Below are 26,543 nucleotides of genomic sequence, written 5' to 3'. Positions count from 1 at the left end.
AGATGCCCTTTTCACCTCCTAAATTTGCTTTGGACTGCTCTTTTCAAATGCCTCAGGCTGTCAGCATGAATTTAAAAAAAAAGTTGCAGCATACACTTTTCACTTCAGAAAGAAAAAAAAGGGAACACACTAAGACAAAGTGACTGCAATAATAATTTGGATCAAGTTTTTGTCTATGATGGAATTCAGTAAAATTATGCCATGCACCCAAGCTGAGGACACGGAGCTCACAGTTTTCAGACAGAAACACAACTTGCATAAAGCAAAATGGGATCTCAGCCACAGGCTGCCAGCCAAGCATTAGCTATGACAAACTATGGCATAATAAAGGAGAAAAGAAAAAAGGGGGAAAATCTATTCCAAAGAAGGCACCACTGTTTCAAGACATGTAAAAGACGATATTTTATACAGGAGGCTAGATTGAATGGTTGGATTAAGGAAGTAAAGTAAAAAACCTGAAAATACTACTTGGAAGGCATTCCAAGATATACCTCAAGCAAACTATCTCCAACAAGAGCCACCAGGAGCTGATGTCTGTGCCTCTCTCTCACCAGCGCAGCGTTTTCAGATGCATACATGGAGGTAAAATCAAACATTGCTACATCTGGTTGGCCATAATGATTAATTGCAAAATCCAAGGAAGGCAGCTGGTAGTTGGTTGCAAAGTCAGCAGCTTCTCTGGCGTAGGACAGCAAATTGCTCTGGTTCACATTTTCCCCACAGAGCAGCAGCTCAGTGTCAACAGAGTCCTGCAAGGAGAGAAGGATGTGGGATGAGAGACTCCAATGTCCTCTCTGAACTGGAACACTGCAGTCTCACAGCAGGACTGGGAGCCACACATCTCACAGCAACAAGAAACAAGTGACACTTGTCATCTCCAAAAAGCCAATGCACAAGCACAGGTACTGCCCCAAACAGAAACTTTCCTTGCCCACACTGAACGAGCAGCTTTGTTTGCAATGGAAAATTACAGCTCCTCCCGGTTCCTTGGTGATGTGATCTTTTCAGAACATTACTTCCCTCACATCAAAAGATGTCATCCACATCACTGCAATGCTTTTCTGCACACGTACACCCCCCATCTGAAACCACAGGAGAGCAGAAGCACTGATGCTGTGACATGGGAGGCTCAGCCTCAAGGCTTGACTCGACATCTCAGTAACAACTTCACACTCAAACCTGGACTGTAGCAGCTTTTCTGTTCATTTTTGGGCCAGGTTTTTCCTTGGGGAAGAGTGGTAAAGGACCCTGCCTTTATAGGTCATCCTACTTAAAGGCAGTGATTATTAATGAGGCAGGTTCTATTTCCAGCCTAATCATGGATGAGACCCCTAATCACAGATGATACCACAGAACTGCTATTAGCCCAGTTGCACCAGACACACTGGGGTGGTTGATTTTTTTTCCATTCAGAGCTGAGTAGGTCATGAAAGCAGCTCTGATGAGCCACAGCTGCTGCTCCTCTGCTCCAAACTCTCCACAGATCCCCTGGGACTGCCCTCACCTACAAACACCAGCCCCACAATCTCAGGGCCTACACATATCAGCAGTGATGAATCATCTTGAAAACATCATCTTAAACAGACACCTTTTTATGGAAACAGACACAAAATCACAGAAAGTAAAGAGGATTTCAGAAAATTGCTTGAAATGAAAAATACACAATTGATATTAGTCCCTCCATTTCCAAGCTGTTATAACTTCAAAGCGGGGTTCAAGTAATCTAGTGAGCCCACAAGAAACTGAACTCAATGTCATAGGTCATCTTTTACAGAACCACAGGTATGTGAAAAATGCCATGGAGCTTTTGTTTATTTACTTTATTTATTTTATTTTGTGTTGCTTGGTGCATTTACTGTACAGATGAAGTTACTTGCACTTAATAGAAAAGAAAAAGAAAAAAAAAAGAATAAAGAGGGAAAAAAAATTGCCTATGTTTAAACAAAGCTTGAGGCCAATGAACTCCAGGAGGTAGAAGATGGTGGGTTTGATTTACCAAAGCCCATTAAGAGTTTAAGTTAGAATGCAAAAAAAACTTGACATAATATTTCCTGAACACCATCCCTTGCAAGCTCTAGTGGCACTGCATTTAGACCAAGGGGTTTGACCCTTCCTCTCTCCTGCCCTAATTGGTCATGGACAGCAACTCTGCCCTGGGAGCCCCTGGCCTCCAAAAGGGCAGGGAATCATGGCCCTGAGCTGAGTGGTCCTATCAGAAAGCCAAAAGCCCTCTTAACAGCTCCCCACAAGTACTTCCTTCAGGAAATTACACTTGGCTGTTTTGGCACTGCTTTGTTTTCCAAGAAAAATTGAACTCTTTTGGGTTTCCAGAAAGGGAAATTTAAGTGGTGCCATAACACTTCCTAGAAACAAAAGAAAATAAGCCCTGTATTTTATAGAAGAAGAAAAAAAAGAAAGAACAAAATACCTCAAAATCACACATACCCCTGAAAGGTCAGGCCATCATGTTTATAGCCTTCTTCTATTATGTTTCACCCACTTTAAAGAATTTGCAATTTCACCTAGGGTAGGGTTTTACACTTCCTTACTTGCCTGATAAAACTGAACATAGCTGTGCTAAGTTCACCCTTAAATAACTGAGGTTTTTATTTTCTGCTGTGACGATCCCACCACGAATTTCCAAGGTGAGTCAAGATCCCATTTCAGCCAGTTTCAAAACTGATTAATTTAGGAAGTATTGTTTTCAGTTCTCTATTGAAACTTTGAGCTGACTGAAGGGAAAAAGCAAATCCTAAAAATGTCAGAGTAAGATCCAAGTGGCCTCAGCTTGAATGAAGTGATTAAGTCTATAAACACCCTGTCTAACATCCAGCAACATTTATGCACATGTTCACACTTACTCTGTGCCAAGTAAATAAAACAAGGTTTAGCCAGCATTTTTACATACGTTAATAATCACTCCTTTGTCCAGAAGACTCTGCTTTTTTGCTGTCATCACAAAATAATGCGTGCTGTCTTTATAGTAAACAATATTCTCCAGGTCAATCCCTGAAAAGAGAGACAGACACATTTGTCACTGAACGCAGAGCTCTGCCCGTGTCATTCACCAACAGCACAGGACTGATCCCAGCAGGTGCCTCTCCTTCTTGGGCTGCATCCCCTCTCCCAGCTGGGATGAAGGATTAGAGGGCAGAATGCTGTGAAACAAAACAAGAGAGGACAGTGGTCTCACCCCTATCACTGTGGGACACAAAGTAACACAATGCAGACATGCAGCTCTTCCAAGGGCAAAAGAGAATTTTTAATTTCTGACTCCAACATTTATAGATTTCCAAAAGTGACAGTGGATTGGAGGGTGACAGTGCCACCTCTCCAATGACACTGGACAAACCAACAGTCCATCAAATTTCTCCTCCTCCATAAAAAAATGCAAAACAATGAGTTATTTACAGCAAGTGTGTGAGAAAGTTTGTTACAAGAATCAGAAGGCATAGAAAAACTTAAAAAATCAGGGTGACATCACCCAACCGCAGTTTTTTCTCAGCACAGTTTAAAGTTACTCAGCATTCTTTCAGGGAACATCTAGTTAACTACAGCATTAACAGCTCCTGAGGTAGAACTGGGTGCCAAGGGAGCAAAGTGTTTTTCAGGTTGCCAGGGCTCTGGCACTGGGTCTAACCAGGGGGTTTGGTTTCAATTACAATAGTAATTTTTTTAAAAAACAGTGAATGCAACTATTCTGAACCCCCTTTCCATTAAGATGTGTTTCACAGTTTATATTTTTAGTATTTATGGCAGATTCTAGGTCTTCTCAGTTTATCAGCTCCACACATCAAAAAGCAAGAATGAACTCCTCCCAGAAGGGCAGAGATTTTTTCAAAGGGTTTAAGCTGTTCAGCATGTGAACGGATAGAAACAAAACAAATCATGTCTTAAGGGAAAATCTCTGGGCCCTGAAAATGCTCTTCCAAATTTGTTCAACATAGCAGACATTTTTGCAGTTGAGAAAAACTTAAACACTAAAACAAGCCATGATGTGGCAACACCCAAGCTAAAAAAATATCCCACTGTACCATAAATGGACACCTCCATCTGCAAGCTTCTGACATCAACAGTATTTTATCACTTGGAAATATTTTACACAGATTATTCAAAACTGATGTTACCAGGAACAAGAGGGTGGCCTGGCACATAGAGTTCCCCTGCTGCCTCTTGTATTTGGTAGTGGAAAAAATGAGGATGCACTCACCCGTTTCCTCTTTCAGGTCCTGGAAGAACTTCTGATTGAAGATGAAAGCAACCCCACTGATTTCTTCTACCTTGGCTTCTGCAGTTGTATTTCTGTTTATGAAATTGGCAGTGATTGCTATAGCCAGCTTTCCACGAAATTCCTTCCTCCTGAAGCCTGCGGAGCAAAGACAGGAATTAAAACCACTGCAAACCTCAGACTGGACTTTCAGGGAGGGTCAGCTCAAGGCAGCTCTATGTCTTTCCTACACTTCATCAAACAACATGCCGTCAGTAGATTCCATCATGCCTCCAAAATTCCTTTGAATGTAGAGTCTTTTCTCCCCATTTTCAGCTGCAAAGCTAGAGCTGCATTCAAGATAAAGTCTCATTGAAAAATGGTTGGATGGGGAACTAAGGGAAGAATTTCAGGAAAAACTACGACTAAAGAAAAATGTGAATTTTTTTTTTTTTTTAACATGTCTGGGAATATAACAGGTCAATTTCTGTGGAGGGAGACATTTTTAATATGCTAAATGGCAAGTTAGGTATTTCTTATATAGGCAGTAAACAGCTCTTGAAAAAAAAATGCAAGAGATCAGCAGTCAAAAAGCAGCAGAGAATGATGTGAAAAATAGAAACCTCTGTAGCAGAGCTTAGGTGCACACACTACCAGCTAATGAGATTTTCCACAGGTATTTGGAATTGAAAAATATTTAGTGGGTTAACTGTTTATTACCAAGGTGAGACCAACTGAGAAGCTCCTTGCTCCATCTTTGCTTTCACTTTTAACTGAAAAAAGCCCTCTGAGCCACAATCCTGCAATCACACATTGAAGTTTTTCCATCTGTATGTTCCCCTCATCTGTTACTAAATTATGAAGTAGAACAGAGGATCCTTAGTGTATTTTTGGCTCACTGGAGATGGCATCATATGAACGCTATTTTATAGCAAGAAATAAATTGTTTATGGATTTTAGTCTCTGTGCTTCTTGATATGCTCTCGTTATTTCATTGGGATAGATTTGATAAGACAACACCAGCTTCTGTACATATGTTCAGTGCACCTATCACTCCCCTAGATCCTGGTATGATGATAAACATTAACCTCTTGATAGAGTCTGCAGGTGAGGTAAGAATAATTAGGTTTTGATGGTGCCTGACTATTTAAACAGTGTTTTATGGGGGACAGCCAGATAATAGTGTAGGGAAATTTCCAGTACAGCATTATAAGGAATTAACTGGGAGCACATTGTAGTTGGCAGATAAAAGAATAAGCAGACAAACTATGAAGCCAATAAAAAAAAAAGGAAAAAGTGTACTTAGAGAATGGAAACTGGCTTGGATATAGTTAGAGTTAAAAGGGAAATGCATAATTAAGTAAAAGGTTTGTTCCTGTGATGCAGGAGCAGCTTAGCCAGTGTCTCTCTAAGAATCACAGCTCAGGTGCTCTGAATTCTCAGCAGTGACTCAAGTTCAGGAAACATTTACACGCTCCACTCCCACAAACCTTAGAGCTATTTATTACCTTTTACCATTGTTTCTAAAGGAGCTGCTTCTGAAGCTCAGTCTCATTTACAAAGAAGTAAAGCCTCTGTTGCCTTCATTAAATACCTGACAGTCACCTTTTAGTCACGAGTTCAAGCACATAGGGCAAATTCACAGCACAACAGCAAAGGCTATGCTATTCCTGACCTATATCTTGTCAGCTTCCTTCAAGTTAAATCATCATATAATTACTTAACCTTGAAGCAAGCCAAATGGCACCACAATGCATTCTGTATGCACTGCAAACACACAGAGCTCAGAAGCAGTAATGACATTAAATGTCTTTTACTTTGAGCTATAACTTAACAACAAAACCAAAAGGTACCACATAAAATAACAGCTTTCACACAGACTTCCATGGATTGAAAGGTAACCTGCTGCTTTGTTTCTTTCTTTGCTCTTACTTTCAGATCTTTCAAGGTACCCTAAAGACAGTAATAAGGCTAAAAACACACATTCACTCACCTTCCAACGTGTTCCTGCGGCCATCTGCACCAATGATAACATCAAATTCATACTCTGACAAAGGGTGATCCATGGGGAGAAACTCAGCTCTCCAACCCATCTCTGAAAACACAAATAATATTTATTAATTCTTCAGTATTACAACAGAGAAGAGATTTCAGAGTCTGAGGAAAGGGCACTGAGGTACAGGGGTACATCTCTCATTCTCTGGATCACCTAATGCAGCAGCTTCCTCCCAGAGCCACACCACAAGAAGATGCTCAAGCACTTGATTCTCACAGAAACAACCCCTCAGCCACCTTACCAGGGCAGTACATACATGTGCTTTCTGCAAGAAAGAACTGGCTACTAAAAGAGGAAAAATAGCATTCCATCATCAGTGCTTTTGTCTTCTAAATAGAAATTAAATGGAAGCTTACTCACAAAGCTAAATTTATTCTTTTTACAAAGCTGATTATGTGAAAGTGTTTGTACTGTCCATGTTTTAAAATTATATATACTTTATTTAAACTAATCTACGTGTTCTGCTGTCACTATGTGACCCTTTGAAGAGATACCACAGAGTTTAAATTAAAATTTTAAAATATTTTAGTGATACTACATCCAAAAAACTAATATTAAAAAAAAAAATAGAGAATTAGAATATTTTTCTATTGTTTAAAAATCTTGCATAAGAATGCTGATAAGCCTCTGTGTGCCAGTGGGAGTTATATCAAATGTGAATGCAAAAACAAAGCCCTGGGCACTTCATCCATCCTCAATATTTATATTATCAAGAAGATCCTGAGAAGCCACACCAGACTCCCTACAAAGCCTCAAACACATGCCAGAAGGTATAGTGCAAAACCTGAGCTTCTCAGCCTGGGTTGTGTTTTAAGATTTATCAGTGCTCTGTCACACTGATACTCATCACACTGCACAGAACAAGGATGGCTGAGTAAGAAGGGCAAAAAACTCTTTATTTCTGTAAACAGTGTTGGACTGCCTTATGCAACTTCGCGTAACACCTGGCACAAAAAGAAGTTGCTGTGAGCAGAATGTATTATGATAAATAATACTTTGGTTTTCTTGATCTTCAGGAGGCTCCAGGACTTTCACAAATTCCAGGTTCACGTGAATTTCCACTCCAAGGATAAGTGCAACTTTGAAGAGGATGAGTTGAAGCTGTCGAATACCTGTGGGGAGCAAGTGACAAAGATGTATTTGATAAGTAAGCAACCCCAGCTGCCACCAGCCTGCTACAGAACTGAAATTCATTGTTAACACGAGTGTGTAGCATTTCTCTTTCCCATACTGTAATGAATGCAAACATAGCAACTACCACAGGATGTTGTTCTCTTCCACCTCCCTTTCCTCTTGCAGCACAATCTTGTTGGCAAAACTCATTTCAGCTGAGTTTCTTAGAATACTTTTGTAGAGGTTTGCCTCTTGATGATATTTAAAATGTGCTAACCAGCACATTTTAGAATACAAAATTTTACAGCATATTTCCCTGTAAAATAGTCCACTCTGTTATTTGTGTCTACCTTCAACATACTGGAATAAATATCAATATTCTTCACAACTCATAATCAAAACCTGTTGTTTAACCATACCAGACTAACAAGAAAATCTGCTCCATAAGACTGTGACTTGTTCTATTTCCACCTTGCTTAAACAAGACCATTTTTTTCCTCTCTGTGTTCACACATGCACTGGCACATGGCTAAAGTAGATGAACTTTCCGCCAAACCACGAATGTCTCCACCAATCTTCTGATCCTGGCAAGCTCTTATCTCAACAGTGCCCATGCCCTCAGATACTTACTGATGTGATCAATAGATCCTGCGCAGAACTTGCCATAAAATTTCTTTGCTCCCAGTCCCCGAAGGTCGTGGATGGTAAAGGGCCAGAGGTGCAGCACGTTGTTCCTGGAGAAAGTGTCCCGCTTCTCCACCACGACAACCTTGGCTCCCAGGAAGGCAAGCTCTATGGCAGTCCGCAGGCCACAGGGGCCACCTCCAATAATTAAACACTGGCAGAGAAAAGGAGGGGTGGGACACAGGGTTTTGGATTATTTCCACACAGTTTCCATCTTGCTCTGGTTGGTATGACTTGAAATACAACTGGACTTGCACTACTGAGAGCACAAACAAGTAATTTACTTAAATCAACGGAATTTTTCTTGTATGTGCTATTCAACCTATGTAAAAAGAGGATAAACTGTGCTTAATGCAGATACAAAAGCATCTGACGAAGAGAAGTAAGAGAAAAAAACGACAAAAAGCCGAACATTTTTGAGCATCTGCTTGCACATTTCTAACCCTCATTTAGCATTTCTCAAGTGCTTGCAGCTGTTTCTCAACAGCATTACAGTTGTGTAAAAGGGAGGGGAAAGGAAATAAGTGGTCTTAGTGTAGGCTTTTTTTATTTTAAAGAGGAAATGGGTGTACATTTACTAGATTTGTTGAACAAACCCACGATAAGCCAGTAGCCTTACACTATTAGCTACTCTCTTTCAAGTGAGGGTGGATGTAACAGCCTGGTTCACCCACTGATGTAAGGAGGACATGCCAAAGGAACTCAGCAGACTTGCCCTCCTCTGCCAGAGCCAGGGAACTCATCCTGTCCTATTCTATTTCACCCAGTGCTAAACATCCTCACTTTCAGGAAAATCACACTTCAGAAGCTTAAATCTATGTTGGAAGAATCTCTTCCAAAACAATTACAGAGGATTCCTGCCCAAATTTTAGTTGACAGCTGTAATTTTTCACAGACCAACAAGGAAAGGATTTCCAGAAAGCAAACTAATTAAACCCCAAGCTATCTAGTGCTTACATTCCCTTGACTGATTACTAAAACCTGATTAGAAGCAGTCTTACAGCTGGACAATGCTGTTGTTCCCTATCTCCTACGAACCCCTTCCACTCCTCCAAACGCCCCCAGATTTCACAAAATCCCTGCTGTGAGTTCCAGCTGTGCCGTGGCTGGAGCAGGGACAGCTAAGGTGGGTCTGGGAGGACGGGAGAGCTGCAGCACAGCCAAGCTGGGCCGTGCTGCCCATGCCAGACCTTTGTGTCAGAGGCCAGACACGCTGCTGGGTGTCCCACACACAGAGCCAGGCACTGACTGCAGTTTCAAAGCAAGCCAGGCTCTATCTGCAGCCTCGCTGGATTCCAGTCTGGTTCCCATTACATTGCAATTGCAGAAAGTAGAGTCATTTGTTTATTTTGGTTTGGTCATCATTTGTTTTCAGATCCAACAACTTGAGCAAAAAGTATCTGGTGCTGACTTCTGTCCAACCCAAATCATAGAAGTGCAAAAATGTCTTTTTTCAATTTAATAAATAATTCTAATAAATTCCCATTGAAAGAAAAACTCCTGTGAGGTGCTTTGGCTTTGCTTTAGGCAAGTGTTTTGTTAACCAGAGATATTAAAGTTAGGCTGTTGCCTTAGCCACTTGGCTTTGTTCCTTGTAAAAGAACATATTTAATTCACAATTTCTGAAGAACACTCCTTGCTGCATGGTGAATATTAAAAAAAAAAAAATAAAAATCAACAGATGTAACAATATAAAGGAAGAATAATAGAGGGCACATGAAGCCTAGCTGAAGAGGACCTTTTTGCACATGCTCCTTGTGATTAGCATGGGAACTCTGAGGTCTGACAAGTGAGTGACTCAATTGAGCCTTCACAGCTTCCAGTCATGTTGAGCAGGCAGTCAGAACCATTTTACAAAGCAAGCCCATACATGGTCTGATAAGGTGAGGCTGGTTTTTTTTCGCTTACAAGCTGTATTATACATAAATAAACGCAACTTTAAAGAAAATAAAAAATAAAAAGAAACAGCAGTCTTTGGAGATTTAGTCATAGCAGACCCTGCCAAATAACAAAACCCACACAGAAAACCCTTCGTTCCTCCTGGTGCTTTGCAACACACTATGTTAGCATTTTAAGGAGGATTCTGCCCTCTTCTCTCCTCCTATCACATTGACAAAGTATCTTCATAATTGCATAGAGACACCATGAAAAATGGTTGTATGTTTGCCACCACCCGTGGTTACCTCCAGAAACACATTTATCTACATCTCAGAGCTATTTGTTCCAAGATTTATTGAGGATGCTTCCTGCTGGTGTAGAATTTACTCTTGGCACTTCTTCATCTAATTTTGAAACTTCTGGGGTCAAAACCAGTACAAAATCCTTGCAAAAGTAATTCTTACTACATTTGTGTTCCTAACTTTATTAAGCAAGGGAAGGGCCCATGCCACTCCCCTGTGGTCTGCCTGCCAACAGACTCCCAGAAGAAACCTTCCTGCAGCCAGACTAGCAGGAACTTTGAATGGCATCCTATTTTCCCCTCCTGTTATCCCAGCCTCCTGGCTCATCAGAGCCTGCTTTTGGAACTAATTTCTTGCAATTTAACACAAATCATGACAGCTGGCATCACACAGGGAGTCTCAAACAGTCAATCCTGAATGAACAAATGCCAAGGGCTTCTTGACATCCTCATCACCATTCACACATCAACTGCCTTTTAACAGTGCCAGATCATCTCCCACAAAGCTAAAGGACAACTTGACTTTTCAAAGCATCTCTCACAAATTATCCCAAGTAACAGTTGCTGAAAAGAACAGACAAAGAGCTTTTGCATATTTCTTGCTCAAGCTGGAAACGAAGGGAGAAAGTCTTGCTTAGTTTTATGGAAGAATAGGATCATGACCAGACTTCTATAACCTGCCTGAAGAATCAGTATCATGTTGGATGTTACATCTTGTTTTACCACTGAGATAATAATACTGAGAGAAGACATTTTTCTTGGTGAAAACCTCCTAGTGCAAATGGCTGATCTTCTGTCTGCAGATGTGCATGAATATTTTCTGTCAAAAGAGAAGCTTCATTGAATTTAACATATTTCCCAAGAACAGCACCTATGTTAAGGCAAAATTACAGAAAGAATATGGGTTACAAAATTCCCATTGAATGAAACTAATGTAAGTTTCCAGGCCAGTAATAATTGCCTAGTGACTAACTTGGGACTATTTCAGTTTAAATTCATACTTAATAAGTAAAGGATGGACATTTTTGCACTTCACAATAAAACACTAATAAGCCTATGCATATTTTATAAAAGTTGTTTATTCAAGTTGCTGAGTAAATAGTCTGTTTCTATGATACTGTTAAAAAGTATTGTACTCTTCCCTAAAAGATGATTGTTTCTGTATAAATCTTGTCCCACACTACAACCAAGCACAGTACACAATGCATTATTTATTTTCAGACAGAAATAGAATTTCACTGATTTTTTCCTTGTGCAATTTAAATATATCAGAAATTTCCACTTATATTTACTAATATAAACACACATAGCATTTGCTAAGTCTCATAAGCTTGATTGCACTCAAGGGTCAGGCTGACTGTAAGAGATGCTACTTTCTCTCTCTATGTTTAGGAAGAGCAGTGCCTTGAAAATCTTCAGGAAATATTCCCAGTGCTGAGCTAAATGGCAGCACAAGTCACCTCTCCAATAGCAGAATGGCTTCTGTGCCAGGCACAGGATTTTGATATGATCTCCTGCAGATAATGTACTCAAAATAGGAGGGAAGGGAGAGGGCCTCTTGCAATCCCTCCTTTCTCCTGCTATTAAATCAGCAGCAGCCTGTGAATCCAGGCACCTGCATCCCCTTGTGGAAAAACCATATGCAGTTAAACAGCTGAACATCACCACTATGTTTAACAAAAAATACCCAAACAAACAAACCGAAAAAACTCCAAACCAACAAACAAAAAAACCCCACAACACCAACAAAAAATGCAAAAAAAAACTACCTCAAAATAACACTCCACAACAACCCAGTCACAAAAAATCTCATCCACTATAACTGAAAGGCTGAATCTATTCATTGACCTTGAAAAATTAAAAAAACATTAGCTCTCAGCATTTAGATGCTCAAGGAATCTAGCAGGTGGTAGTAGCATGGGGGTGGGAGATACAACAAACAGCATCTCTTGGCATAGCTAAGAGCAGACAAATCCTGTTGTGGCCCAGTGCGTTATCCCATGGCTGTCATCCCACTCTAAACCCCTCACTCCTCTCCTGCCCAAGGTACCCAAATATAAAATTCATCTTGGAAAATAAGGGGGTGTTAAATGATGATCCACTCCCTGTATGTCCTTGGGATGAAGACAGAAGCTTCAATAACTCCAGGAATCCAAGATTTCCTAATTTCTGCCTTTCAGCTGTTTTCGAGGTGATAAAAAGGGGATTATTTTTAGCCTCCAGCTCAACAACAGCTGGACAGACACAGGCACACCCTTTGTTGTCTTATGGCATGCCAAGCCAGAAGCATCACTGCTACTCTTCAGTGGAAATAGTGAAAAACCAGCAAAACCCATCTGCCCAGGTTACTGAACTGCCTTTAGCCAAACCACCAAATGGAAATTGAACTACAGGCATGGATCGTGCTCCCAGAAAGGAGCAGAAAGGGGGGGCTTTCCCACAAGCCTCAAAGCCCCCCGATCATGGATCATGCTCCCAGAAAGGAGCAGAAAGGGGGGGGCTTTCCCACAAGCCTCAAAGCCCCCTGATCCTCACAACCACAGGTGCCCTCAGCAGCTGTGGGCCTCCCCACCCAGTGACAGGAGGCTCTGTGCAGGACACAGAAGGACAGTGCTTTGCTTTTCCATGGCAAACATTCATTTCCATAGTCACCAGGTCGGGGACCATGAGAGAAGACAACTTTCACACCGGCCCAGGCCTTTGTGCAATACCCAGAGTGACAGGGGTGCACCAAGGACTAATTTGGCTGATTCCAGAGGGTCACATCCTGCATGGATTTGGACAAGTGCTTATTGGTGATGGGGCTTAATGTGCTGCAACATGAGACAGGCACGAAACAACACATTTTCTGTGCCCGTTCCCCTGGAAAGGCTCCAGACAAAAGCAGCTGCACAAGCAGCTAAGGCAGAGGCCACCAGGAGCTTCCTCCACCACGATGCTTTCCATGCCATCCCCTTTACTAGAGATGAAAATTCTTCTGGCAAAAATAGGACTGCTCAGCAGGACATTCCTGACTTACTGACTTATAGTTCATCTCCCACTTGCAGCTCCAGATTTTAGCACATAAATCCACTGACAGCCACCAGATTCAACACTGCAGCCCAATGCACCCTGAACCCACCGAATAATCAATTTAAAGTTTGAAACATCATAATGGAAGATACTGAAAAATGAAAATCTATATGCCACTTCAGACAACATTAAAAATGGCACAGGCTGAAGCTTTATTGTTAAGAAAAATAAATTCTTCCATCTTCTCCCCCAGGAAAGGGGGAGAGAAGGCCTAGGAGTAATTAAACTTGACTACAAAGATTACGTAATCTTTAAAAGGGTTTTTTCTCTGTTGTACTGTTTAATGAGCTCCTTATAGAATTAGCAAGGTTTAAAAAAAAAGTCATTTGACAAAAATAATATTCACTTAGATGTATTTTAATGAGAAATCCTAACTCTCCAAAGGGTTACATGAACAATTCTTAAATACACTACAGATAGGTCTAAAAATCTACCTTAAAATACTATTAAGATAATACTATTAGCTGGATCTTGCTGAACAGGCATTTTTGGAGAGTGAACACCACATAAATACCACTGCTGGGGAAGTTCAGAGGTACCTGGGAACAGCAAGGCTCACACAACCCTAACTGCAACAAAACCTTGCGCCAATGCACGAATTCAATGCCTCACTACAATTCCACTTCTGCTTTAAATCCCTCCAGTATTTTACCCTTTGTACTCCCAGCTGAGCACCTCAGAAATGTGCAGTTTTGTCCTCTCCCAGATCAGTGATTGGCAGAAATGGAGCCACAGCTTTATTTTTTTCCCCCCTCTAAGACTGTACCATGGATCTGAGGCCACCCAACCCAGGGTGACTTTGGCCACAGCTCTTTCCCAGCAGCTGCTGCACTCGCAGCTGGACGCAGCACAATCCAGGGATCAGAGGATCTATCTTTACTGCCCTCCTGTTTTATTGAGTCAAAATGCCAGAAGTGAAACATTAGCACATTTATTGCATTCATCTGGCTCATCTTTACCGGGATTTTTTTCTCTTTTTTGGAAGATAAGCTTCTGCACGGAAAAAAGTACGTGCCTTCATTTTTCCTGGATGTATTTGGACACACTTGTCCATCCATCCTCTCTGTCACATGGATAGATGAACTAATATTAGACCTGTGTATTAAAAAAAAAGCTCTTTCCATAGTTTGAAATTAAAACAATGGTATGAACAACATCTGTAACTCATATTCTATTCTATGCCACCCATTAAAGAGGGGCAGTGTGCACTCAGGGTGTTAGAAAGTCAAGAGTGCCTTCCATGATGCATCAGAGCTGTCAGGACTTTGGGGCTTTTCTGAAGAACTCAGGTGGCATTTGTTGTATTTAAATCTGGTGACTTGATCTCAGATCTTTTAGAAGAATATGCAAAAATACTTCTTGAAAATTTGCAACTGACAGTCATAATACAGCAAGAATGCCTGGACACTTCCCGTTGCCCTGCACCAGTTACAGTTATCCAAAAAACCTAGACATTACTAACAAAAAAATGTTACACTCATTTCAGTAAACATATCCACCAGAAACCTGGCAAGTGCTTTAATCCAAAAATCTCCTCAAAAAAAGCACAAAATAAGCCCTCCAACATCCTTTGGAATTAAGTGTGTTTGCTGTTCTCTTACCTGCCTTTCATTGTAATCAAAACACAGGGAAGAAAAAAAGAACAAGTCCACACCCAAAATCCAGAAGAGATTGCTTTCTTTTCTTTTTTTGGCCAGCTGCTTAAACAATCAAAACGAAAACAAGATAAACCTTGCAGAAAGAATGTTGCCTGACTATCCCAGCCATGAACGTGGCTGGCAGCATGTAAGTACCTGGCCTGTCACACCGAGATAGTGCTCTGAGGCTACACTAAAAACTTGGCAAAAACAAAACCACAAGACAAAGAATTCATCCCAGAAACAAAAACTGATGGAGAGAGATAAAGGCAACAAGAGCCTCACCTCTGAGCATAGCAGAGACCAAGCCATGAGTCTGGGGAGCTTTGTGAGCAGTGACAGAGAGAAAATGGTTAATCCCCTCCCTGGTTTCCAGGGGCAGGGGCTGTGCTGGGCAGCCAGCAGAGGAGGAAAGGATTTCTCATGCTCTATGGCATCTAAAGCATGCCGGCAGGTTGGTCAACAAGCACGGCTTGATTTCACCAAGAGCTTGGTAACATGCTTTAAAAATACACCCCTGCTGCTCCAGTCCGGCCCATCGACAGAGAAACCTGGAACTTTTAACCAAACATCACAACAACCTAACAAACAAGCTGAGCTTCCACTTGGAAACTGGCTTTTTCAGCTAAGTGGGGCGTTAGCTTACTTTGAGGGTATTTCACAGGATATTTTAAAATACATTCTAAAATTCACTTTTCTATTAGGTGAATTGTTAACCAATACTCATTTAAGACATGGTTTTTAGAAGCCAGTCCTGAGTAAATGAGCTCATATAGATATAGATATCAAATCTGAGTCTGAATCCAGATTTTCAAATTTTATTTATTTTTAAAGATTCTAATAATTTAATCCCAGTATTCCTAACTCTCCTAAGCAGAATGACTGTACAGCAGTGTACATCAGCTACAGATGAGCTCAAAGTGCAATACAGTACCAGAAACCAACAGTTCTGGGCTCTTGGAGTCCTTTTTTTCCCAGCTCATCATGCAGCCTTCAAAGTCACTGCATTTCTACTGCTGACACTCACAGATATTTAACTAGCAAATCTAAATACAGGTCCAAAAGAGTGATAATCTGATTTTTTTTTCTAGTTTACCTAGTCACTTGCACAAATCAGTTCACCATAGGTAGATAGTGCCTTTAATTTTGACACTTTTTCTTACAATCTGAGAACACTAGGAATTACTAACCAGCACTTCTTATTAAGACAGCATCCAAAAGTGCCAGCAAGCAAAATGGACTTGAATGTTCAAACAACCAGAATTAAAAATATTTACCTTTAGCACATTTTTAAGAAGGCTTCTGATAGCGGGGAAAGTTAACAGCACTCACAGAACCCACAAATCAAGCTGCTGGCAGCATATCACAGTGAAAGTTAAATCTTAGCGCTTCTTGCTCTTATTTCCAAAACCTTTTTTGGCTGAAAACAAGGGTAGTACATAACCCTTATTACTAAGCAAAAGACTCTCAAAAAATAAATATTAAATAGTGAAAAAATATAAAAAGATGCACACATCAAAAAAAGGGGCAGAGAGCTGGAAACAAACTTTGGCAGCAAACTGCACAACACGAGGCGCAACACTCTCTTCTACACCAACATTCCATCCGACACAACAGAAAGGAGATAAACATACAGCAGTGTTTATTTACACGTATTAATGAGTCTGTTTTCACATTCCAGGCTGGGTGAAATGCAGATGGAGGCACCAGCCATGCTTGTTCTGCCACTATCAGGGCTCTAGCTGGGCTGCCAGGCGCTGAACTTCCTAGGCCAGGTGCCTCCAGGCAGGCAGGGCATGCAGAACCACGGCAGCAGCCCCACCAGGAATGGCTTCCTACCCCATCCCATTGTTTCCTACCTTGCTAAAGGACAAGTAAGAGAAAAAGCGAGGAGAAGAAACCTGAGAGAAATGTCTTTGCTTTCCACTGAGTGCTTGCTGATCTGCATAACTTGTCATTACTGCTCTGGGTGTGTAGTCCTTGGCAGGAAGCTCACTGCCATCTCCTGAAATGTCTTCTAATCTGAGTTGCAATTTACCCCGGAGCAGTTGTTTTATCTGAATTGTAAATCCTGCAAGGATGGCAGGCAGGGTGCAGGCAGGACAGGACCAGGAGGAAGGAGCACTTGCTGTTGCACAGGTCCCTTCAGAGCTGCTCTCACAAACCTTTCCAAGGGGCAGGAGAAGCAAGCAGCACAAGGCTAACTCTCAGCACAGCAGAAGCACATGGTTTCTGCTCAGACAGTATCTCAGTCAGATGAACAAATCCAGAGAGTGCTGCAAGACAAGGCAGGCAGTGTCTCTTGGCTGGTTTGTCCATTGGAAACAGCGTGCCCTTGGAAAAACAAGAGCTGCTCTTCAGGAGCAGCAAACGTCCAGGGCAAACGGCAAACTTTGAAAACCTAATCAGAACTTAATCTATCAGCAAGATGACAAGAGGCAGAAGGAGAAATGCCACAGCAGTTCTGTATGGCTTGGCACTCCAAACACTCCCATGGTGCTCCCCTTGGGCCTTCCCTAGCACAGATTAGGCGAAGGTATGGAAGCCTCTTCTGCTGGTCCCGTTCTGCAGAGCTCTGACCATTCCTCCTGCTCTGCTCTTGCTCCACTTTACCTGCCAGAACATTCTAGCTGGGGTTTCATCTGCACTAAGGAGGTGGCTGGATGTGTGGGTCCTCAGAAGCACCAGATAATTTTCTGCAGCATATTCCCAGTTTCCTCAGAGTATTACACTCCTCTAAGGCAAAGTTCATCATCTCCAAGTAGCTTCTAGCAATTTTACCCTGTTGATCCCAGGTTAAGACACAAATATCCCAGAGACCTGAGATGCAAACAGTGTGCAGAAACCTGGTTTCTTGTAGAAACAAATTCTGTAAATGCAGACTTGTTAGGGAATGTGGAAATTTCAAGAACCATCTGACAAAAATAACCCCTCTTTAAACAGCGTAGCAGAGAAAATAAAGCAAATTAAACCAAGGGCATTAAAAGGGAATTTCTACTTTTTCTTTTCAACAGATACCAGCTAAACTTCTTTTTTCACCATGAATGCCATCAATATCATGGCTTTTTAGAGAGAAAACACAAATAGAAATTGTCTTGTTTGCTTATGAAGATAATCTTCTACTAAAATATTTTACATTTTCTCTTCTTGTACAGCATCTTAGAACTGTGATATTTTGCATACTGCAAAAAGAATATTCAAAGCTATCTGCACTGAGGCCTAAGCAGCAGATAATGCAGAATTTTGTTTGTCAGCAGAAAGAGAGCAACCACATCCCCAAACCCCTGTTCTCAGGGCAGACATGGGAACCTCAGGAAGGACCTCAGCTGCAGGAGACAGGAAATTACCTTATTGTCTGAAATCTGGGGTTTAGCAGCCAAGTGTTTAATCACTTGTTGGTAGCAAAAGCTCTGTATTTCCTCACTTATCAGTACACAAACATTACCAGAGGGAGGCTGGAAGCGTAGCTAATAACAAACCCCTGATGACCACCTTTGGCACCAACCCCACAACAACCACATGCGTCTCTTGGAAGGCAGGAGAAAGACCTGGCCCAGCAAAGCATCCTGCCCTGGAGCTCCCCTTGCCCCCCACACCAGCCTCCCTGGTGGATGGACACAGCCCAGCTGCTTCAAAGAACCAAACCCCAAAGCCCCGCAGAGCCAGGGCCATGGGAACACACCCTGTGGTAACCTTTTGTTTCATTCAGACCTCATTAAGCCACTTGTGGTGACAATAGTGCTGGTTTGTGTGAAAGTAACTGTGTGTCACTCCCTGTGGGAATCTTCATAAAATATCTAGGAAATCAGGTCAGGGTGGGACAGCTTCCTTCTCTCCATTACTTGCAAAGCCATTAAGTGAGGGACAGAGAAACAGCACAGTTCTGTTAAAATACAGATGTAAAGCTACTGTTACCTTCCGAGCCAAAAAAAATTTAAATTCCACATGCCTAAAATGTCTTATCTAGCCTGTCTGATTGCTCTGCTTTGGCCAGGCTTCACTGCTTTTCATAACTGATAAAGCTGAAAAAACTGTGTGTTTGTGGAAGTGTCTCCAGGATAATGAAAATAAAGTGATTTCATTACCAAATCACATGCCAAACATTTGCTTTTGCTGATGTAATTTGGCCCAATCTTAGCTTAAAACACATCACAAAGAGTCAAATACTTTGTTTTGCTTTCAAAAAACTGTCTGTTGTGTGTCCTGTCATCACCCCAGCTTCTGCCTATCCCCGCTCTCAAAATCCTTGGAGAAATGAATGTGAATGCAGTGCTCAACAACTGTGGTTTCACTGCATGTTCATAGGTGATTTACTGGTTCTCCACTCATCTCAAGCAAACCTCCCCTGCCACTCATCCTCATTAGTCCTATGTTTTCTAGAGCTTTGAAATAGAAGTTGCTTATTAAAATATTTAAAAATAAATCTACAATCGAAATCTGGTGCAAGGCTTTAGAATCCCTGTCCTAAAAGGCAAAAGCAAAGAAGCACCAATATCAAGATCAGCAGCTTGTCTTTCAAGTGTATGAAACACACCCAGGTGCCACTTAAAATGTCAGTAGAATGTGGCCTTCAATATTCCCAAAAACCTTGACAGCTTCTGGATTCCACTATCCAAGCATTATTTGTTTGTTTCTTTAAAGAAAATACACACACACATACAAAGGAGCTGAATGCCTCTTTGTAAAAAGCCACAACCTTTCATTCACTCAGCTTCCTAACTTGGCAGTCATCTTCTGGCTGACTAGTTCAAGTTCTGTGGACTTCACAGGAATGCTTTTTTATTAAAATAAGCAAGCCAGCAACACTATCTAATATATCTGCAACAAGTTTGGTGTGTTCATTATAAACCCTGATTATCAGGTTTGGAAATCTCCCTATTCCAATAATTATTTTGAAGAAAATAGTAAATCTGGCAAAAGGGATCGGTATTTACTCTTTATAAGATGAAAGAGGTTACAATTTTCATTATAATATGGATATTTTTTCTGTTGGAGCATAACTGGCTTTGCCTTCTTTCATCTTACAATTCAATTACTCAATTAAAAACCAAATGTTTGTCTTGAGGGATGCAATCAGTCAGGTCAGTTGAACACTCAAACTCACTGGCTTCTGTACCAGTACATACAGCACTGGAGTAACCTGGCCGAAAATCCCCATTGCCTCTGAAGGATCAACAAATGCCAGCACTTGGGGAGGAAATTTGGCCACTTTACCTGCAGGTTCATACACGCTGGATGATTTGCTTAATTAGGAGACAAGTATTTGTTAAGCAGGACAGAGGAAGACATGTGGAATCCAATCTACCTGATTTACCACGAGGGGCAAGGCTGCAGAATGGGATGTTTGTAATCAGCTGAGGACTGGGAGGAAGGCACTTTGTACCCAACAAGACCGCAGAATGGGATGTTTGTAGACAACTGAGGACTGGAAGGAAGGCACTTTGTGGCCAACAAGAAGCAGAGAGACCTGGCACCCTGTGCTCATCCTGCCCATTGCCCCACGGCTACGGAACAGGGCAGCACCCAGACACACCAGGAGCTCCTTTCCCTTTCTCAGCACCAGCAAAGTAGGTTTGGTAACTCCCAAGGTATTCATTTGGCAGTCTTTAGAAATGGAGACAATGTGAAAAGCAGTGGAAGGGGTTTGCAGATAAAGACCATCCCCCGTTTTATTGCTGATAGGTACACCAGTCTGGTTAGAACAGGGAGACGTGGCTTGGGTTCAGTCAGAAAACCTCCAACCCCAGCTGTGACCCAGGGCTCCTCCTCTGCTGACTCACACCCTGAAACCACAGGCTCTCTGCACTGCTGTGCTGGATAAAGCACCACCATGGAGCCCTCTCTGCAGCAGGGACACAGATGCCACCGGGTCCTGGTCAGACTGACAGCACATGACAGTACCAAAAAGAGCCACTTCATCCTTATGTAAGTCCTGGAAACACAGTCAAAAACAATTTTAGAGTCATTCTCTTGCAATAAGTCTCCCAACAGGAGTTTTTGGAAGGAAACCTCATCTATTGTAAAACAAGATTTGAAAGGCTGAGTTCAGGAATGAGTAAAGGAGAGGCATCTGAGGACCACATTTAGTGATGAACACAGTGGTGTTGAGTTAACCAGCTGCACTCAATCTTAGAGGCCTTTTCCAACCTAAATGATACTATTATAAACTTCAAGACCATTGAATTTGTTTTTTAGGGTTTTATATGAGTCCATACACACACATACCTACAAATGCACATATGTATGGTTTTAAATGCACAGCTTTCAAAAGTTCTTAGCTTAATTTTATTTCCTTGCTTTATGCTAATATTGTTCAGCCTCAAAACAGCAGCTCAGACTGTACAAGTCTCCCGCCCAGGAACTGTGCCCAAGGTAGGGTCCAAAATGCAGGCAAATGCTCAGAAGAACAAAGCTGCACCCAGGCATTTGTCCCTCCTCAACTGTAGCTTTGTCCCAAAACTCAAATACCCAGAGAGAAATGCCAGAGTCTACCAAGGCAGCTGATAATTACACAGTAGCACTTCAAGCATAGTTTTCTTAGTTCTCAAGTGTAAGCATGTATTTTGCAAAAACAGCATGCACCTTTGAAGGGGAAGGCAACACCACATTTGCATGCTTCAGAGAACTAACACCCCCTTCTCAGAGTGAGCCTGGGATGTTTCCATGTGCAGAAATTTCTGCTCCCCTGAAGCATGGGAGAGCCTGAATTTCGGGTGCACAGCATGAGCCAGGTGCTACCCCCGATACATATTCATAACTATCTCTAACATCAGTGGGAGCCTCATTTACATCTGCATGCACATATTCCTATCATTTACACAGGTAAACTGAAAGTAAATGTAAATTAAGTGCAAGTAATGGATCTGCTCCATACAGAGAGGCAGCATTCACAGATGTCTTAAAAAGGCTAATGAATATACTAACACTAGCTGGATATACTCTTGTTCATTATTGCATGATGTTTTGCATGTTCAAAAATTTAGACTGATATACAAACTGCTAACGTAGGAAACAACATGCATTAAACCTTTAATGTTCTTTGATTGTCCAGCTCCATCCCCCAAAGAAACAAATAATCACTTCAGAGTCCAGCCATGCTCCTCTGCATTAATTAGTAGAAGATGAAAACCAGAGAGAAATTTTGTCAGCATTAAAAAATTGTGCTTTTTCTGCACATATTTGCAAAAGAAACACAGTGCGATATCTACAGTTTTGCCTGGTTAGTACAAACTTTTGTTTCTCCCTAATGCTGGTGAACTAGGCAGGTGCCAGCTCCAGAAACAAATTTTGAACAGGACTCATTCCCATCTTAGAAGTTCAAGATTGAAGGAAATTTATGTTTTGTGAAGATTTAACACTCACACAGGCAGACTCCTACAGTTTCAGAAAAATCATTTCTGCCCCAGTTCTGTTCATGTCTTTCTTCAGCAGTCTGGCTTTATTTTGGGGCAGGTGGTTTTGCTTATTTTCCTACAAAGAATTCAGGGAAAATAATGCTCCCAATAAAACAACTCTGAAATAGCAGTGGGTTTAAACTTCTTGAAAATTGCTCAACCAGTTTTATTCATCCAGTTTAAAACCGTATCATTGTAGAAACTTTGAAAGCCATATTTGGCAATGTTCTTCAAGAGCAGTTAAGACACAGGATTATTGTTATTTAGCTGGAGTGGAACGTTCTGTATGCATAAAACTTGTGCATATTGCAATGAGTAACTCAAGTGTGGCTGAAGAGTTTACAAGCACAAAGTCAACAAGTACAGCATTCAGCTCTTAAATACCATGCAAAAACAAAAAGAAAGAAAAAAACCAAAGCCCAGCAGTTTTGGGATGAGGCAGTAGATTTTAATTTTGTTTTAAAAAAAGCCTCAAAAAAAAAAAAAAAAAAAAACACAAACAAAAAAACCAAACAAAAAAAAAAAGCACCAAAAAAACCCACCCCAAAATATCCAAAAACAAACAAAAAACCCAACAAGCCTCCTCTGAGTCATTTAGAACCCAACTGCATCTTCTCTATCTCCTCCAAAGATTGGGAAGATTGCAAAGCCATATCTAAGAACCATGAGCTGCAGGCTCATCTACAGCATTCAAGGCCACAACCTCATTTAAAGCCTTGAAGTCATGTATTTTTTTTTAAGTGATGCCTACTAGCAACCTTGGCTCTGCAACAACAAAAATCCACTTAGCTCATTATTTCTCAAGTTGTGATGCTGCTTGTTAAAGCAGGGTTTTTACTTGGGGCAGATGTGCCTCGAGCAGCCCCATGGAGGTGAGCACTGGGCACGGCTGCCAGCTGTGAGCTCCTGTTCCACCACTGCAAGCAGCACAGAACGAGACACAAAGCTAAAATCACCAGCTGCACTGCAGGTAAGGGTGCTGTGCATGCTGCAGCCTGACCTCTCTGCACTGCCTGGGCTGCCAGCATTTCTGAGAACCCCTTATCTGTGAGCGGGGCAGTCAGAGCCCACCGCCGCAATGGCTGGGGGGCACACTCCTCTCCCAGCACAGCAGCCTCCCCTCCTGCAGGGCCTGTGATTCACACCCCAGGAATGTCTGGTAGATATCCCCACTGTGGCTGCTGCTCTCTCATTGCCAGCAATGTGAAGATTCATGTTTCTCTCGTTAAATCAGCGATGACACGCTGAAGTGCAGGGCTGGGCACGGGCCAGGCTCGTGGTGAACATCTCCAACTATTTCACGGAATATCTGTACCCACACTCTTGACATGCAGACATTCTACAGCCATTTGCAAGTTGGTCATATGTGCATCATAGAAATGTCCATTAATTTCTGCAAATACTTACACCATGCCACTAAAAATAAATCTTTTATCTCAAGGGGCAGTAATACCATACTTTCAACACTGTGGAAGGTGTTGATTAGCTTCCTCCTTGGCAACACTGTAAAGCATTACACAGACTATATATTTTATGCACCAACCCATTTCCACAAAATCTTCTCACAAAATAAATATTAATCACTTTGCTTAGGAAGCTTACAGAACAAAGCCTTGGCTTTGTAATGTCACCATTTGAGAGAAGACTTAGTTTTTACATTTCACATGGGTCTTAAAACTGCTTTTTTGTGTTGCAAACACTTCCCCAAACTTAGCACCACAGAAATTTGGACCTGGGGCTGTATGTGTATGGTGAGGTACGTGTGGAATATTTCCTAAAATTTGTTAATCATCAGACACTTTCTCATTCCTTCCCTTTCCTGTCTGTTTTCATCACAAAGATGTTCCATGACATATGTTGAAGGACTTTTCCAAAGAACAAAAAGGGAGGAAGGAAGCACAGGTCAAAAAGGGAAATGAAGGGAAAAAGGAGAGGAGAAAATCAGAGCCTGCCAGGAACACAGTCTAAATAGCTGTGATGACACTCCTTTACTATGTAAAACTATATTAAGGACCCTTATGACCTTAAAAAACATTAAAAATCATTGAGAGCTTACGAAAAGTGAATAAAACCAGAGGACTCTCTACGTACTGAAGGTAACTTGGTGTTCTTCTCATGCTTTTGAGAAGTTTCTTCTGGTTTGCATCATTGACAGAAAGAGACTTGCAACACTACCTGTCTACTGAGTCCATGAAAGAACACTTCAGTGATAGTTTTAAATAAAATGCTTCACATTTTGGTGTCTAGTTATACCCCAGTATGCCCCTCCTCTCTGTTCTACCTCTATATAGTCAAGTAGCTTCTTAAAAGTTACCCTTCTTGGGGCAACATTTAGCCATCACTTGGCAGAAAATGAATGAATTGCTCTTGGGACAAAGCTAGTAGAAATATTCTGTGATAGCCAGATGAAACAACTGGCAGGAGTATTTTGTACAGTTTTGTCAAGATTTAGAGTGCTCATTGGTGCACTCTATCAAAATATGTAGTGCATGCTCTGTGAAAAGATCATTTCCTGTCCTCTCCACAACCAAGCAGACCATTTCCCTCAGTAACTACCACAGAGCAATTACCCACACTCTGCCTGTGAAAAAACACTACCAGGAAAGGACTTCAATCCATAAAGAGAGCAGGATTGTCTTCTGCTGTTGTACAGCAACTGGAGCCAATGCCAGGTGACACCAGGTGACAGAGACAGACCCCCAGACCTCCAAGCAGCCCCTTCAGGGAGCAGCTTAGGAACTGCTGCTGAAACACATTTGGCCAGCCCTGGTCTCTTACAGCATGCACAAAGCTGAAGAGCCTGAATATGTCACAGTTTGTACTTTGCAAACCCCTGTTTAATAAAGCAAGCAGTTCTTGAGAGTCTGTAATGAATGCAGCCTATTTCTTCAGGAGTTTGCATCTTACACCTATTTGGTGATGAGATATAAAAAGGACAAAGTCTAAGACAGACTGTAAAACAGGATGCTTTAAGGCTCACTCATATATTGTGAGTTTCCACCGAACTTTCAGAAAAAAAAACACTTTAAAATTTGTCCAAAACAGTCAATAACCAGTTTCAGCATATTAAAGGAAGTGTTACTGAACAGACACACTGTATGTGACAGAATAAACCTTGCTTCTGCAGAAAAACAAGTTTAAAAATTCCTAAGCTATGAAATCCAAAACTCAATTCTACTTACCTTAGTGTTCATACAAGACTTCCCACGTTTATACTCTTTGTGACTTGCTCTCTTATCAAGCTTGTTCCACAAAGCTTTGGCCTTCCATGTGGTCACTCTCGATTTTAGTTTGGTGTAAAAGTTTCTGTTGTCCAAAGGATCTAAGTCAAGTTGGCGAGTGAGAATATTGAAGGCCTGAATGGTGCCTTTGCATGTTGATGCCTGTACAAAGTTCTCAAATATCTGGCCAGCTTGATTGTATTTTTCATCATCATTTTCCTCCATGTTCTGAGAGCAGAGAATTATTAAGCTGGAGCTCTCGTGCTGGAGTACAGGTGATCAACAATAGCAAGTACTTCCATGCATGTTATTCCTAGAAAAGATAAACGCAAGTCATATTCAAGCAGGTTCTGTGTGGCAAAATTAAATCCACCAACTGCACATACAATATGAACATAAAACCCCAGCATACAGTGACTAGACTGTTGGGAAGGACGAAAGTTTGACAAGAAAGCCTCACAGATATGTGTGCTTAGCAGAAATATTTTTAAATGTAGAGTCTGATGAAGGAATAGAGATGGAAGCAAGTTTTGATATAGAAGAAAAGAATTGCTGAGCCAGTCTTACTGGATAACCAAGGAGGCAAAGGTTGTGTATGTGTGTTACAAACAAACATAACATATCCGCGCTGTCACGACTTACACTCACAAAGACTGTTATAAAAACCCTGCTAACTCAAGCCTACTGCTACAAGAAGAACCAGCTTCACTGAGAGCTTGAGGATTTTTTTTTTGTTCAGTCCTAGATAACTGATGTACAAACCCCAGAAGTCCAGATTTTTTCCCCAAGCAGAATTTATGTAACAGCAAGTGATATTTTGGTCTTAAGAAGTCATGGAAACCTGCAGCCAAAAGTCAACATGGTTTGATGGATTTTTTTTTTTTTTTGCTGTTGCACAAGTTAGGGCCGAGGGTGCAGCTTACCCAGAGCAATTTAGAGTTGGCACAATCATTTGTCACAAGCAAATGTACAAAACAGGC

General features: G+C 41.4%; 1 protein-coding gene across 2 annotated transcripts in view; it reads right to left on the bottom strand.

Annotated features, from left to right (window-relative positions):
- The window catches only part of MICAL2 (microtubule associated monooxygenase, calponin and LIM domain containing 2), a 75,923-nt gene that overhangs the window by 26,248 nt on the left and 23,132 nt on the right, over positions 1-26,543 (bottom strand). For both annotated transcript variants that reach the window (XM_058806462.1, XM_058806461.1), the window contains exons 2-8: positions 25,525-25,876; positions 8,007-8,214; positions 7,259-7,375; positions 6,201-6,302; positions 4,211-4,366; positions 2,909-3,009; positions 492-749 (exon numbers count right to left, since the gene is read on the bottom strand). In XM_058806462.1, the coding sequence (XP_058662445.1) occupies positions 492-749; positions 2,909-3,009; positions 4,211-4,366; positions 6,201-6,302; positions 7,259-7,375; positions 8,007-8,214; positions 25,525-25,788 (1,206 nt within the window). In that variant the 5' untranslated portion in view covers positions 25,789-25,876. The remainder of the gene's footprint in view (positions 1-491; positions 750-2,908; positions 3,010-4,210; positions 4,367-6,200; positions 6,303-7,258; positions 7,376-8,006; positions 8,215-25,524; positions 25,877-26,543) is intronic.

The sequence above is a fragment of the Ammospiza caudacuta genome, chromosome 6 (genome assembly GCF_027887145.1).
Source record: "Ammospiza caudacuta isolate bAmmCau1 chromosome 6, bAmmCau1.pri, whole genome shotgun sequence".
NCBI classification, from domain to species: domain Eukaryota; kingdom Metazoa; phylum Chordata; class Aves; order Passeriformes; family Passerellidae; genus Ammospiza; species Ammospiza caudacuta.
The sequence above is the reverse complement of the archived record's forward strand: the minus strand, read 5'-3'. Positions and strand labels throughout refer to the sequence as shown.